The sequence below is a fragment of the Sceloporus occidentalis genome, unplaced genomic scaffold (assembly GCF_023333645.1).
Source record: "Sceloporus occidentalis isolate IW3139 unplaced genomic scaffold, rSceOcc1.0.p SCAF_5, whole genome shotgun sequence".
Classification (NCBI taxonomy): Eukaryota; Metazoa; Chordata; class Lepidosauria; order Squamata; family Phrynosomatidae; genus Sceloporus; species Sceloporus occidentalis.
Genome location: NW_028316985.1, coordinates 179580051 through 179596070, shown reverse-complemented (window position 1 = coordinate 179596070; position 16020 = coordinate 179580051). Strand labels below are relative to the sequence as shown.

The following is a 16020-nucleotide window of genomic DNA, read 5'->3' as shown; positions in this document are numbered from 1 at the left end:
CAATAATAAGTTCCATATTCAGAGCAGTGATTTTCTAATGTGCCAGGACTCCACACCATTTTTTTACTCACTAGCTATAATTATTTCTTTCTTTCCTAGAACATTCCAACAGACCCCAGAAATCAGTGGCTCAAGAACCAGCATTGTTCCAGGGACCACCACTTTTAGTAGTATTGATTCAGACTCCCCTCTTCATAATATTGCTAAAATCCAACCTTATCTTTCCGCCTCTACTGCCAAGATCCTGGTCGATGCCCTAGTGGTCTCACGACTCGATTACTGTAACATCCTCCTGGCTGGGCTTCCTCTTTCTCACATCTGTCCTTTAATCTCTGTCCAGCATTCAGCTGCACGCATTATCACTTCCACCCACCGCTCTGACCACATCTCTCCTGTGTTGGCATCCCTTCACTGGCTCCCCCTCCCTTTCCGCATTCAGTATAAGCTCCTGTTCTCAACGTTTAAAGCCCTCCATGGGCTGGCCCCTCCTTACTTATCAGACCTTATTTCTCCTCACCTTCCAACTAGGGCCCTCCGTTCTGGTAGTCAAGGTCTACTGTCCCAGCCCATGATTTCCTCTGCCCCATCTCGGATTTGCCCCTTTTCACTCGCTGCCCCTCACTCCTGGAACCTTCTTCCCCCGCGAGCAAGAGCCATCACTTCTTTAACCAGCTTCAAAACGGAGCTGAAGACCATCTTGTTCAGAGAAGCCTTCCCAGATATTGCATAATTGTCACTTGCTATTTAATGTTCTTTTGTTGTCTGTTTATTGAATCATTTCCTGTATTGCTATGTATTTTATATGTATTATCCTACTAGAAAGGCCCCTTCCCCACCATCACTCCCTTCTCCTTTTGTGTCGTGTCTTTCTAGATTGTAAGCCTGAGGGCAGGGAACTGTCCAATTAAAAAGATTGCATGTACAGCGCTGTGTAAATTTATAGCGCTTTATAAATAAAGGTTAATAATAATAATAATAATAATAATAATAATAATAATAATAATATCTAGCATCAAAACTCATGTATCTTTGCCCCATTTGTTCTTTTACATAAAAAGCTGGCTTTAACTGAGTACCTTTGATAGAGATTATGAATTCAGTTTATACATGGATATTTTAATATGTGTGAACTAGATTCAGTTTTGCCTTGGCCATTACAGTATACAATGATATAAATTTTAAAAATCTAATTTAAATTAAAATCCAGTTTTCTTGTTCATTTTTAATCACTGATTGCATTTAATCAGACCATTTCATTAAAAAAAACTTCATATCCTGATTAAATCAGGGTGGCCATCAGGAGTAAGATATAATTATTTTGGGAACCACAGCTGCTTCTTGGACCAACAGCTGGCATCTCTGACTGTAACAGGCCTCAGCCGTGGATGAGAGAATCAATTTCTATATGCAAACAAATACTAACATCAGTGTTATGGTTTTCTGGCTGCATCTGCACTCCAGAAATAATTTCAGTTTAACACTACTTTAACTGCTCTTGCTCAAATTCTATAGAATTCTGGGGTTTGTAGTTTTGTGGGACATTTAGCCCTCTCTGTCAAGAGAGCTCTAGTGCCACAACAAACTACAATTCCCAATATTCATAGCTTTGAGCCATGGAAGTTGAAGTAGTATCACAGAAGATCATTTCTGCAGTGTGGATGCAGCCTGAGTTTTAGAATGAAAATGGTTTTATTTTGCACCATGTCCTGATCAGCTATGACAAATGGAGGGAAGAACAGGTTTTGAAAGCTGTTATGCCCAACACTGGTAGCTAACTACAGATGGCTTGGCAACCAAAGACATGCAGGTTGGCCAAAACTTTGTAAGCTGTCTTTAAATTGTAATTCACACTGAAATATGGGACTCATTCTGATAATACCACCTAGAAAACAGATTATATTTAAGTCGATCCTAAATGCTCCCAAGTCCAAAACTTTTTGAATGCCAACATGATGCCATTGGGATATTTTGGATATTTCATAGAATCACAGAATTGGAAAAGACCACAACAACCATCCAGTACAACCCCCTACCCTGCAGAAATACACAATCAAAGCATTCCCGACAGATGGCCATCCATCTTTATTTTGGAATACATTTTGTATTTTGGAATACAAGTACATACTGTATTTGGAATACATACTGTATCTGTGAGGCTGGAGAGACGCATGAGGCTGGAGGGAGAAGTAAGAATCTGTGAAGTGGCAGAAGGTGTGAATTCGCACCAGGCACTATGCTTGGATTCCCGCCATTTCAGATATCCTTGTGTATCTCTCCTGCCTTGTATCTTTCACCAGTCTCAGAAATATAGCACAGGTACTTACAAGACCACTTGTATTCCAAAATAATTTTAAAAATTCAACTCCCAAACAATTATGTTTAATCCTTTTTTAAGGGGGGGGGGGTAGATATTATGTATATATTGAGGTATTTTAATCTTTGTATGCCGCTTTGATTGTCTCTACAAAAAGCAGGATAGAAATAAAAGTTTTATTATTATTTTATTATGGTTCCAAGCATTTAATATAAAGGGTACTCAATCTGTATGTGGAAAAAATGGCTTCTGTTTTGCCTTTTACTCATAGCCCATACAAAATGCATTCCATTTTGTAACACTTACAATAATGTGCTAATGAGTCATTTGCTTGTTCTTTTTAAGAGTCACCTGGAGAAACATATCTTCTTTCACCTCTTCTCCTCTTCTACTTCTCTTTCTATTCTCATTATTTTAAAAGTCTGTTAATGTATTATTTAGCTACTTAGAAGAACCTGAATGACACTTGAAGGCATAAAATTTCATTGTTCTGTCCAACAATGAGTCTTTTTGTCAATGGCTGCCATCGTGATGCATTTTTAACAACTTCTAGTTTAAATAAGTAATCAGGATAAATAAATAATAAATTCACTTTTCCAAACTATTATTTTAATTGGAGGGATAGTGAAAGGATCTCCAAGCTTCTCAGTTCTATCATGGCTCGCAGCATAACTGTAAGGCATAGTTTTCTTGGACCAACATCAATTAGTGGCCAGCCTTTGAATTTCAAAGAAATATATTAAGGCTAACAAATTACAGTTAATGTTTGCCTAACCATGTAATTTCAAAATTAGTCATGATTAACTGAAGTCCTATTGACATCAAAGGGTTTACTCAAAGGATTAATAAATCTGGATCCAATATTATGCATTTAGACTAAAATTGGAATTTGGTCAGTGAATCCATGATTATAAGCACCCTCACAAGCAAGCAGTTCTTTGGCTGACAGCAAGCCTATTGGAGTACTATACTAATTTAAAAATAATTGTGAAAGCATTTGAGTCTTCTAGAGGTTGTAAAAGGGCAGTCCCTCCCGCAACCAACCGCACCACAAGCATGTAAAGAACTTACATGGATTTGTTTTCCATCTGTGAACAAGGAAACAATTTTAGAGAATACCTTGTTTCTCAGCAACCTTTCCTTACTTTGAGATCAGATGAGCACTATACTAAATGAGAGGGAACCTACTCATGAGACCTGTCTGGATTGTGCATGGAGAAGGATCTTATCTTTGATGCACAAGATCTTGGGCATAGTTTTTACTGTGAGTTTCATCTGTATCTTTTTTGCTAAAGGTGAAAATACTATTTTAAGAAATGGCAATGTTTTATTCTGTTGCTCTCCAAGGTTGTTTTATCACTGCCACTATCTATATTGGTTTTGTGTTTCTCATTTCTCATTTTGATTCTTTAACATTAAACAGGAATCCCAGAGACATATCAGCCAAGCAGAGAAACCTCTTCCAGTCTTTGGTGCCATGGCATCTCTCTTAAGGTCAATGTACCCATGACCTTCTGTCAAAATTCCTTCTTAGAATATACATACTAAGTAATATGAGAAATCCACCTCTGGGTGGCAGCAGGTGCTGAAGAGCAGGGAGTGTTAGAGGACTCTGCTATATCCCAATCTGGTGCCCTAAGGTATGCGGAAAGACATATGCTGCCCTATGGTATAATGGAGAACATTTTATTGAAATGTGAAGTCTGGTAAGCATCTATACAAGGAATGGGTGTGGGAGCCATTTTCTCTTTTGCCTCAGACAACAAAATGTTTTGACCAGGTCCTTCCAAGTTGAAACATGGTAGAAGCTAGAAAGAAACAATCTGGTTGGGGAATGTGTCACCATTCTGTCTTACACAGAGACATATATTAGCTCGCTCACACACACTCACACACACACTCACACACACACATATGCCACATTTGGGTAAAGGTAGGAAAAAGTTCACAAAAAGGAGCCCGTAATGAAGAAATAAAGGCTAATAAGTACCTGTATTAAAGGAAGGCCTCTCTGAACTGGAAAAGTGAGGAGAGCATCAAAAAGAGCTTTAAAATGTATGGCCTACTACTTGGACTTGGGACCTTTCCTTGAGTCATTTCCCCTATCGTTCCTTTCCCCATTTGCTTAGCATTTCTTCTTTGCTTCCCTGTTTATCTGACATTCCCTCCTACTTAGGGCAGTTTTGGGTAGTGCAGAAATTAATTGCCTTCTGAAGGAGAACTGGGCAAAAGTACAATATTATTAACACAAGTGAATAGTGCTAATTATGCTACTGATTTACATGATACTATATTTTTATACAACAAAGATTAATTTATATAATACTGCAGCATAAATAATAATTTACAGAATACTGTATTTGCATTATCCAACTTTTTTGGGAAAAAAACAACCTAGAAATCACTTCTCTCACTAAATGGAATAACCACAAACTAAACTAGAATTACCACATCTAAAGACAAGTTCAGGAAGCTGCCTAGATAGCTCAGGGGAAGTCTCATGTGTGGAAAGGTACATTTGCAGACAGAATCAAAAGCCACTCAACTCAGTTTCTAAATCCAGCTTCACACAGGCCAACAACACAGGTTTAGTAATTTCTACCAGTCTTCTTATAGCAACATCCAGTATATTTTATATAGACATATATGGAATATATGAAATGATCGCCCCGCCCAAAAGGAAAAAAAAACATGAATAAAGCATCATGCAAACCAGTGTTGCTCACATGGGGCAATGAGGAGTGTACCATTTCATGGGGGGGGGTAGCATTTAGCTGAATTTTTAATTTGTATTTGCTTGATTAGATTATGCTTTCAGAGTTAGACTGCAAGTTCCTTGGGGGAAGGAATGTATCTGTTTTCCTTGTGCAACTCTAGAAGGCACCATGTAATACTGACAGAGCTGCATGAATGCCAAAATCAGACAACTGAGCCTATCAGTAACAGTGTGATAGGCCACAAATGATTCATTCATGAAATTAATTAATCATTCATTTCTAGGGTGGGTAAATCCATGTGCTTCTGAATTCAGTTCTCACGAATCTTCACGTTGGACTATACTGGTGTGCTAGGGGTTGTATGCAAACCTTTGACTATACTGGCTAGGGGTGCTAGGAATTGTAGGCAAACAAAACATCTGGAGGATTAGCTGCACGTCCTTATTTGAATTTATTGTGCAAGATCCAACAATGGTAAATTTATAGAACTCCACAAGTTGGATGAGGGATGTGCATCCCTTTTACAGACATGCAAAGAAGCACTCATCTATGGCAGCAATTTTTGTGCTAGATTTATTATCATTCCAGCAGTGGTGATGCAAAGACAATTGAGTACATTCTTGCAAGAAAGAAAAAAGATGCTAAAGTAAGATTTCCTCAATCAAATAATGATAATAATTTGTTTTATTTATATACCGCTATTCCAAAGATCATATGTTACTGTTGTAGCCACTATGATGCTTGGAGAGGAGAAAGTATACAACAACCTCCTCCAACGTGATGTCTTCAGGATGTGTTGGGCTACAACTTATGTCATTTCCATCCAGTAACGGTTTAGAATGATGAGGGGGAGGGTGTAGCCAACATACCTGATGAGCACCAAGTTGGAGAAGGTAACCATATCTGGCCATGAGCCACTGCTTGCTGTCCACACTCTTGCTCCTTGCATCAAGACTGGTGCCCTGGTGGCACAGTGGTTAAATGCCAGTACTGCAGCCACAAGGTTGAGAGTTCGATCACAGACAGGGCTCCAAGACTGATCAAGCCTTCCATTTCATAGGTCAGTAAAATAAGTAACCAGATTTTTTTTTTGGGGGGGGGGGGGGATTGGCTTACAGATTGTAAACCACTCAGAGACTGATTAGCTCAGTATGAAATAGTATAGAAATATAAATGCTGAAGGCTATCCACACACTGACACCTTCTTATTAAGTACAGTGAGTTGGAAGTGAGAAGTATATCTTGTCTGTATGTTAACACACATAGGCCAGGATCATACACCGTAGCAATAAAAGAAGAAGGCAGCAGCAGGCTGGAAATGACCACAGGGTTTTCTGAGAAATCTGGCATGGAAAATAATATTTGTCATAAAATCCCAGGAATTGGAGCAAAAGGCTCTTAGAGCCAGCATCCTTCCCCTATTATTATTATACTTAACTTGATTTATATTCTAGCTCATACCCAAAATCTGAAGGCAGCTCCCCAAATCATCCCCTTTTCCATTTTACTCTTCTCATGACTATACCTGTTGTTCTTTTTTCTCCCATCATCATCACAGCATCACAGTGAACTGGTGCAGTTATACCAGAACAATGTACAGACAGAACCATGTATTAAACACATATGTTAATATATTCAATAAACCTTTATCTTATTAATGATTAATAAGATTAATCTTTATTAATCTTATTATTTTATTAAATTACTCAGGCAAGTATTGAGGCATAACAAAAATTGAGATTAAAGATCTCAATGTCCAATAGCAGCACAGTCTTTCAAAAGCGACCTTGCCTTTAAAAAAATCTGTATCTAATTACCCTCAGTCATGTTTGCATTGAACTAGGCAAGTTAATAAGAGTCCAAAGGTCAGGCTGCACATCCACTATGATCCTATGGTATTGTCAGGCTGGGACAATACTATTAAAGTTGGGGTGGGCAAGTAGAGCCATGAGAATGCATGCACCCTCCATGTTTTAGTGTGTTTGTTTGTTTGTTTGTTTGTTTGTTTGTTTGTTTTTAAGCTCTCCAGACATCCAGAACTTCCCTTTTATGTCTACCCCTAAATGGTGAATTGTATCTGGAGGACCAAAATTATTCCCAAACTTTGGTCCCCCAGGTCTTTCAGTCTTTGACTCCCAGAAGTCCCAGACACCTTGGCCAACAGTCAGGAATTCTGGGAGCTGAAGTTCAAAACACCTACAAGACCAAAGTTTGGGAAGCACTGTTGTAGAAGCTCCCGTGAGTGGCAATTCACATTTTATATAGGTTGTAACAAATCACCATCTGCACTGTTTAACATCCGAAACATGCCAGATTTTCAAAATTAGAAATGGACTTAAAACCACTTCAATGTTAGGGAAGGGAGTGTTGGCATTATTTGCAGTGCCTTACTGTGCTTTACTGTGCAGCCTCCAGAAAAAGCTGGCCTTCAGATTTCCAGCAACTGCCTGCCCTACACTAAAAGGCTGAATGAAGATGCATGATAAAACTGTTCCCACTTGTAAACATCTTGCTAACAGGAAACTAACATAACCAGGAGAGCTACTAATTTTGAAGCTTGCTTCCAGTCATACTAGTTTTCTGTCTGGGGATTACTGTTGATTGATTGACTGATTGATTTTTCACATTGAGAAATTCATCATACTGCTTGCAGTTGCACAGTCCCAACTTTTGCTCTGCATTTGCCATTACGCAGAAAGTAAAAGCATTTGTCTTCACTTTCCGCCTGAATCGTGGATTTCTAATCTTTAATTATCTGCCAAGAAAAGCCTCCAGAAAAGTATAAACGTACTTAAGATTAAAAAAGAAGAAGAAGAAGAAGCTTCTAATTTACACCTTACAGACATACTAAAATTATGGGATAATAATATGCAACGTTTTACTACAATGGCTACTCTTTCACTTAAGTATTGTTAACTTCTACATATTCAAAATCATACTACAACCTTAGACATCCAGGGAACAAAGAACTGTAATATACTTGTGTAACCTTTTTTATGTTTTATGGTTTTTGAAGTTTTTTGGAAACAACATTGCCTAATTTTCTTCATGGGAAATAGAGCAGTGGGGGAACAACCTAATTCAATGCAGCTTGCTCAGATCAGCACCGGGGACTCTATATATTACTCATCTGTGATTACACTGACAACACTAAGAAACTGTCCTTTTTAGAATCACAGAATCATACAATCATAGAGTTGGAAGAGACAACAAGGGATCCACAGTCCAACACCCTGCCATGCAGGAACTCTAAATCAAAGCGTAGAACCACTAACTTCCAGAATCCTCTTGCCAGCATGGCTAGTGTAAGGGGAGTGTTTCCAAACTCTGATTATGCATACAATTATCCAAAATGTCTGCAAACCTATCTTCTAAATGACCAGTGAGTCTCACATAACAAACTATTTCATATTCAACTAAGGAGGACATGGTGTGTGTGTGTGTGTGACACGTGATGCTTTACTCAGTGTTTTATTTGTGGAAGCAATTAATTATGCAATTGCCTACAAAACTAACAAAAAGACAAAACACGCCCATATCTTTTTTTCTCAGTTAGCAGTGGAGATATGGTTAGAGCAATGCGCCACGGCGTTAGAAGCCTTCAGAATCCATAACTGATATGTTGGTCAGTATGGTCTGCTAATCTACTTGTGGGTTAGATGCGTTGCCATGAGGTGACGATGAAGTTAGTTGGTTCGGTGGGTCTCTAAGGGGAAGGCCACAGCCCACTGGCCTCTGCATTACCATTATCGGGGTTGGTAAACATCCTACTTGCACTGGAGACAGTCTTTCCGATGTCAGCCAAGGATCGTAGGTTGGATTTTTTGGTCTGGTGCCGATGCTTCCTGAGCAGCGTGTAGGTTACTTTGTCCTTCATGTCAAGCTTCAACAGGCCCGTCTCAATCTGATTGTCAACAACCATCTCTGTTGCACAGTAAGTGGTAAACAATGATGTAGGGAGAAAAGAAAGAAAGGAAAACCAAATTAAGCCAAGGTGTTAAGGAGTTTTTCCGTTAGGCTGGTAAATCCCCATCTTCCCAATACATATACATGGAGGTTAACCTTTCCTGTCCTGACATTATCCACAGGTTTTGGACTACAACCCATTTTATCTCCAGGTGGCACAACCATTAGCATGCTGGTTGAGGATGATGACAATTCTAGTCTAAGACATCTGCAGAAGACTTATAAAGGATTTTGCCATTTATCAGATCCAAAAGATTGTTTTTAAACAGCACCCTCTTTTTTGTTTTCTTTTGTTTTCACAGAAGCAGACTGCAGTGGTCCCTCCACATCTGCAGAGGTTAGGGAAATAGGACCCCCATGAAAGTGGGAAATCTGCAAATAATAAAACACTTTTTTTAACCTAAGAAAACACCTTTCTAGGAATCTCTAGGTCCTCTAATACAATTTTAGGGTCACCATTCACCAGAAGTTGACCACAGGATTCTGCTGGAGGACCTACAAATGCCTAGAGAAGTATTCTCTCTAGGAATCACTGGTCCTACCATTTGACTTCTGGCAAAAGGTGGTCATAGAGTCATGCTGGTGGATCTAGAGATTCCTAGAAAGAACATATTAATTGAATCTGTGAATAATCAAAGCTGCAAAAATCAAAGTCACACATGGGGAGGGTCAACTGTATGCACATTCCAACAAGAATAACACAGAGACACCTAAATATGCTGGCAGTTCCAAACTCATTGAACCCACTGGGACTGACTGTTAAATAAACATACATAGGTTTGGCCTGTTTACAGAATTTGGATTGCACCACATAGTTTGTCTTGTCAAAGAGGACCCGCTTCTTGCAATTCAACTGAATTCTGTGGAACCTATTGAAATAAACCATCGTACTAGAGAGTCTTCAGAGTGCCTTGAGTCTGGACTCTTTCAGCTACTGCAACCATGTTGGCTGGGACAAATGAGGCTGTAGTCCAAGCCATCCAGAAAAAAAATCAGTGTAGAGACAGATGTGGTTGGCTTCCAGGATACTGTAAGATGAGCGAAGGTTTCATTTCTTATTTTCTTGTGTTTTTTTTTAAATCAAGTTTTCCAGAAAAGGCACAAATGACAATACAAATGACAAGAGAAAAATAAATCACAATTGGCACACATAGAGTTATCAGATCTCAAGAGAATCACTTAGATTCCTGGTGATTCACTCAGACAATTGTCTGAATGTCTAGCTATATTGAGCCAGAACTTTACCAGATGCAATGGTAGCTTAAACAGGGAAATTTTATTGTACAAGGACATAATTTCTGGATTTTATCTCTCTAATAAGCAGAGATTTGAAGCCTAGCCTTTCATGTCCAATATTTAAAATCCCACTCGGCAGATCATGATGGTTCTTAGAAAACAAAACAGTAATTTACTGAGCTTGCTGCCTCTGAGAGCACTTACCTACTACCTGAGGAAGTGATGATGCCTCCAAATCAAGCAAGATTGATCCTTTCTCTATGCACGTCCTCAACTCAAACAAACTGTGAAGGGACAGTGTAGCCACATGGGGTTTACTCCACCTCTCTCCTCCCTGTTCCACTTTTTCCTCAAACTTTATCCACCTGCAAGTGACAAAAGGAAGGGAAATTCAACAAAAAAGAACTTAGAAAATGCTTTTCAACATTTTCAGTTGGTTCTGGAAACTTCAGCAATGTAGAACAGCCAACCATTAAGAATTAATCTCTATGTGTTTCTTAGTGCCATGCACGTTATATCTGATAAAACAGAAAAAACAAAGGCATTCATGACAATAGAGTCTAATAGACCATAGGGACCATATCTTTCCATTCTTACAGTATTTTTTTATTAATCCAAATCATACATTAACAGTAAACTAAATAGTCAGAATAAACAAGTATAATCTATTCGCCATCCCTACTGAGTCATACATACATATATCTGTGTGTGTGCATTTTATGTATATTGAGCTGCAAGCATTTTTTAAACCAACCAATTACTTTATATTCATAAAGGATTTAGACAGATATTGGATCAGATCAGTCATCCCTTAGAACTAAATCCAGTTATTAGTTCCAGCTACAGCAGGCCTGCTAAGCCGATGAAAAGTAAGTTAAGTCCAACTTAAGTAAGTTTCATGGATTCAATGAATCTAATCTACTTGGTATTGAGTTTCCAAACATATCTGTCAACCAAAGTTTACACTTGCCAATCTGCTGACATTTCGTGTGCTTAGCACTATCATCTCTAGGTCATAAATGGGCCTCTTTGTCTTCATTGTATACTAGTTAGTATTATTTTAGAGATGTTTTAATCATGAAATGTTATTGTTTTAGATTGTATGTCACTTGGCAGGTCTTTTGCTCTTCTTATGATTTTATTAGACCCCTACTATGGAAAGCACTGTGCAAACTTTACAGTGCTCTATAAATAATGTTAACAACAACAATAATAAATAATAATGGATGAGAATAATTTATCTTTTTGAAAGTCATAGGGTTGCAACTCCCAGCATCCCTAGCAACCATAGCCAGTGGTGAGGCATGTTAGGATTTGCAGTCCAATATATATATATATATATATATATATATATATATATATATATATAGGATTTCTATCCTGCCTTTCTTCCAGTCTGTGGTGTAGTGCTTTGAGTGAAGGACTATGACTCTGGAGACCAAGGTTTGAATCAGCCTCAGAGGATGGCAATGGCAAACCCTCTCTGAAGAAGCTTGCCAAGAAAACCTTCTGATATGTTTGCCTTAGGGTCGCCATAAGTAGAAAAAGACTTGAAGGCACACAACAAGATGTGATTCAAGGTGGCTTATAATATTTTTTAAAAAAATTAAGATAAAACAATTTACAAAAGTTAAAAAAGAATTAAACAACAATGTGACATTTACAAACATGACTAAAACAGTTATTAAAAGAACAAAAGCATATTTACAACATAATTTTCAGTAAAAGGTTATAAATAAATCACAGCACCTGTTGCATACACACTACTGCTCCATAAAAAAAATCTTCACCTGCTGCAGAAAGAGAGCAGGAAGGAGGCCAACCAGACCTCCAATGCCTGGGAGCAGCCACGGAGAAGACTTGTATAAGGAGATACAGTATCTGGCTGGACCCAAGCCATATAAGGCTTTAAAAGTTAAAACCAGCACTTTGAATTCTGCATGGAAACAGACCAGTAGCCAGTGAAGTTGTTTCAACAGGAGAGTCCCATGATCCCTATAACCAACCCCAATCAATAGCCTGACTATAGCATTTTGGATTTGCTGAAGTTTCTGAACAGTTTCCAAAGGCAGTCACATATACAGCGGGTGTTACAGTAGTCCAAACAGAATATAATCAAGGCATATAATCAAGTAGTCAGACCAGATTTCTCAAGGAAAGGACACAGCTGGCATAGTAGTTTTAACTGTGCACATGGGCTCCTGGCCACAGCTGAAACCTGGGCATCCATGCCCAGATCAGAACCTAAGAGTTTACGCAAGGTGAGAACATGAGATTTCAGGGGAAGTACAACCCCATCCAACACAGACTGAGTCCCTGTTCCCTGATCTGCCTTCCAACTGACCAAGATAACCACTCTCTTATCTGGATTAGTCATAAAGTTGAAAGAAACCTCAAGGGCCATCCAGTCCAACCCCCTGCCATGCAGGAACACATCATCAAAGCACCCCTGAAAGATGGCCATACAGCCTCTGTTTAAAAACCACCAAAGGAGGAGACTCCACTACTCTCAGAGGGAGCTTGTTCCACTGTTAAACAGCTCTTACTATCATGAAGTTCCTCCCAATTTTGAGGTGGAATCTATTTTTCTATAGTTTGCATCCATTGTTCTGGGTCCTAGTTTCTGGATTAACAGAAAACAAGCTTGCTCCATCTTCAGTATGACATCCCCTCAAATATTTAAGGTGATATTTATCACCTCTTAACCTTCCCTTTTCCAGACTAAACAAAATCTCTTCCAACTCTATGATTCTATGAATGACAGCAGGCACTGGTTTAGTACCGAAACAGCTTCCTTGGAATAAAATGGAAAGGCGAGATGGAGTTGTCATCAGCGTTATGTAAATGCATAACAAAAAAGGATCCCCCATTATCTGAGAGTGACTAGATTCCTACTCTTGCTCTGAGCACAGTGGCCTTTGAAGGCAAAGCAATTCAAGTAATTATGGCCTATCAAAATGATCCAAAGCATTTGATTATGGTTCCCAAAATGATGTCAAACTATGATTTGTCCACTGAGACATCAAGTCAAACTTGCAGTTAAGCTTTCTTAACCATGGTTTGACATGGTATCACAACTTAACCACTGCAATGAGAGGTTACCTACATGAAAGTATTAGAAGGATGTGTTTCAGAGAAATCAGCCAGTGCTGAATCTCTCATAATGACAGGGGAAGAGATTTAATTTTGCACCTGCTGGACATCTCCCTCCTACACAGCTATTAAAAGGTAAAGGAGCTCCCATAGGGTCAGAAGTTTACAACCTTTGCATGTGGTTATGAAACAGCCCTTAACCATGGAAAAAATGTTTGACACATGAGACCATTTGCCTTTGCCTTAATCTTCAACTAAAATGCAAGACAGGTTTGATTCTTCCCTATTTCTTTTTTTAATTTGTCTGGACAAATTTTTCTTGAATCACTACTGCTAGAAAAATAATTCCAAATATCATTCTCTTTCCTTCTTTCTTTCTTTCATTCATTCGTTCTTTCTTTTGTTCTTTCATTCTTTCATTCTTGCCTTTTCCTCCAAAACTGGGACAAAGGATTTGTGTTGTTTTGGTCATAAGAGAAATGTGAGCTATGTTTTTTGTTGTGCAATTACATTGCAGGTCAAACAATAAGGATCTCACCAGTCTGTAGAGCAGCAGATGAGCTATTGAGGAATTTCCAGTTCTTCAAGGAAAACAACCCAAAGTGTGAAATGTGAATGTCAATAGGAATAGAAATGTGAAAGCCCAGAAAAAATTAGGAAAATGGGGGGGGGGGGGGGACTGTCGCTACCTTTTTTCCAAGCTTTTTATTTTCAGAAAAATTGAGGTAAATGGATTATGTAGAATTTTCTTTTAGAATGATGAATAAAGTGTTTGATACAAAGTATTCACATATTTATTAACCCCAAATCAGTTCTAAATGCTATGTAAGAGGAAGACTTTTATGTAAACATGTGTACAATATCAGATCATCACAATTCCTGGACTTGGTTTCTTTTCTCAGTTCTTTTTATGGGAATGGGTCAACTTGATGCTATGGAGAACCAGTGGAGACAAATTCATTTTCTCTATTTTGCAAAGTTTGATGGTTTCTTCTGGGTCTCTTTGGTGGAGGAAGGGTTACCTGCTTCTCAAACTGGCAAAACCAAGGAGATTCCTTATAAATCCAGGTAACCCTTATCCTCAGGACCTGTCACAGTTGTTGCTATGGGTCTTCAAGTGACCCTAAGGCAAACCTTTTCCAGGGTCTTCTTGGTGGGATTTGTTTAGAAGAGGTTTTCCTATGAGGTTGAGAGAGTGTGACATGCCCAAGCTCACTCAGTGGGTTTCCATGTTGGAATTTGAACATTGGTCTCCAAAATTCTAGTCCAACCCCCTAACCACTATTTTATTTTTATTTTATTTTATTTTATAGGTTGAGCCTTCATTATGTGAAATGTTTGGGATAAAAGTTGTTTTGGATTTTGGGGTTTTTTAAGATTTTGGAATATTTGCATATTTATTTTTATGTTTGTTAACTGTCCTCGAGTCAACTTTGACTCATGGCAACCTTATGGATGAGGCATCTCAAGACTCCCTGTCCTCTACTTCTCTGCTCAGGTCTTGTGGGCTCAGGCCTGTTGTCTTCTTTTGAGTCTAAGCATCCCGTGTGAGGTCTTTCTTTCTTTCTTTCTTTCTTTCTTTCTTTCTTTCTTTCTCTTTCTTTCTCTCTCTCGCTCTCTCTCTCTTTTTGCTTTGTTTGCAAGTTTTATGGTCCATAATACAACATATATAATCAAACTTTACTAAATGTTATCATTATTACATCACATACTTTTTACCCCCCCTCCTTCTCCAATGTCCATGACCAAGTGAATTAGCACCCAGTGCCCATAATGTGGCATATTTTACTTATAATTTCTCTAATTTAATTGTACCTCTTTTCAGCTTTTACTTTCTCAATCCAACAATCCCATTTATCCCACCATTTCCTTTATTTGACCATTATATTTTCTTTTTCTTTCTCTTAAATAATCAAATAAAAGAGATTCTACAACATGGTGTGACCCATCCCCCCCCCCAAAAAAAAAACATTGTTTGTTTTTCTGGTCTTCCTCTCTTTCTGCTGCCTTCCACCTTTCTCAGCATCACTGTCTTTTCTAATTATTCATTTTTCCTCTTGATGTGGCCAAAGTACGACAGCCTCAATTTAATCATCTTGACTTGCAGGGAGAGTTCAGGGGTTGGACTGGATGGCCCTTGCAGCCTCTTCCAACTCTATTATTCTATGATTCTATGATTCTTCCTGTTCGTGGTATCCTCAGTACTCTTCAAGAAGTTGTATGTATTGTATCCATTACATTCCCCATCACCATGTATGGATGTGTGATCTAGATGGTGAAGAAAGCCAATATAAAGGAAATCTCTCTCTTGGCCTCTGTGGAAGGCAATGGCAAACCTCCTCTGAACAAGTGTTGCCAAGAAAACCCCTTAGGGTTGCCACAAGTCAGAAATGACTTGAAGGCACACAAAACAAATATAAAATGTTCATGTCCAAAACGTACTTATGTATAGTCCTGGAAGCTCCAAGTAAAAAGAGATATATCAGTGGAATGTGGCAGTTGTGTTCCTCATATAAATGGGGTGGTGAATTTGTTCCATGTTTTACTCAGAACTTTAAAGGAGATACCCACGTTCAGATCTTTGGACAGCTCCTTTAAAGTTCATACTAAAACCTGGAACTAATTCACTGCCTCACTGACATGGGAGACCCAAGCTATTGCTGCTAAAGAGAAAGCCTTCTGCCCAAGACCCAG

General features: G+C 38.6%; 1 protein-coding gene across 1 annotated transcript in view; it reads right to left on the bottom strand.

Annotated features, from left to right (window-relative positions):
* LOC149313236 (electrogenic sodium bicarbonate cotransporter 1-like) overlaps nt 1-16020 on the bottom strand; it is a 241715-nt gene that overhangs the window by 80295 nt on the left and 145400 nt on the right. The window contains exons 6-7 of the mRNA XM_089526331.1: nt 10438-10598; nt 8776-8955 (exon numbers count right to left, since the gene is read on the bottom strand). Coding sequence (XP_089382457.1) covers nt 8776-8955; nt 10438-10598 — 341 coding nt within the window. The remainder of the gene's footprint in view (nt 1-8775; nt 8956-10437; nt 10599-16020) is intronic.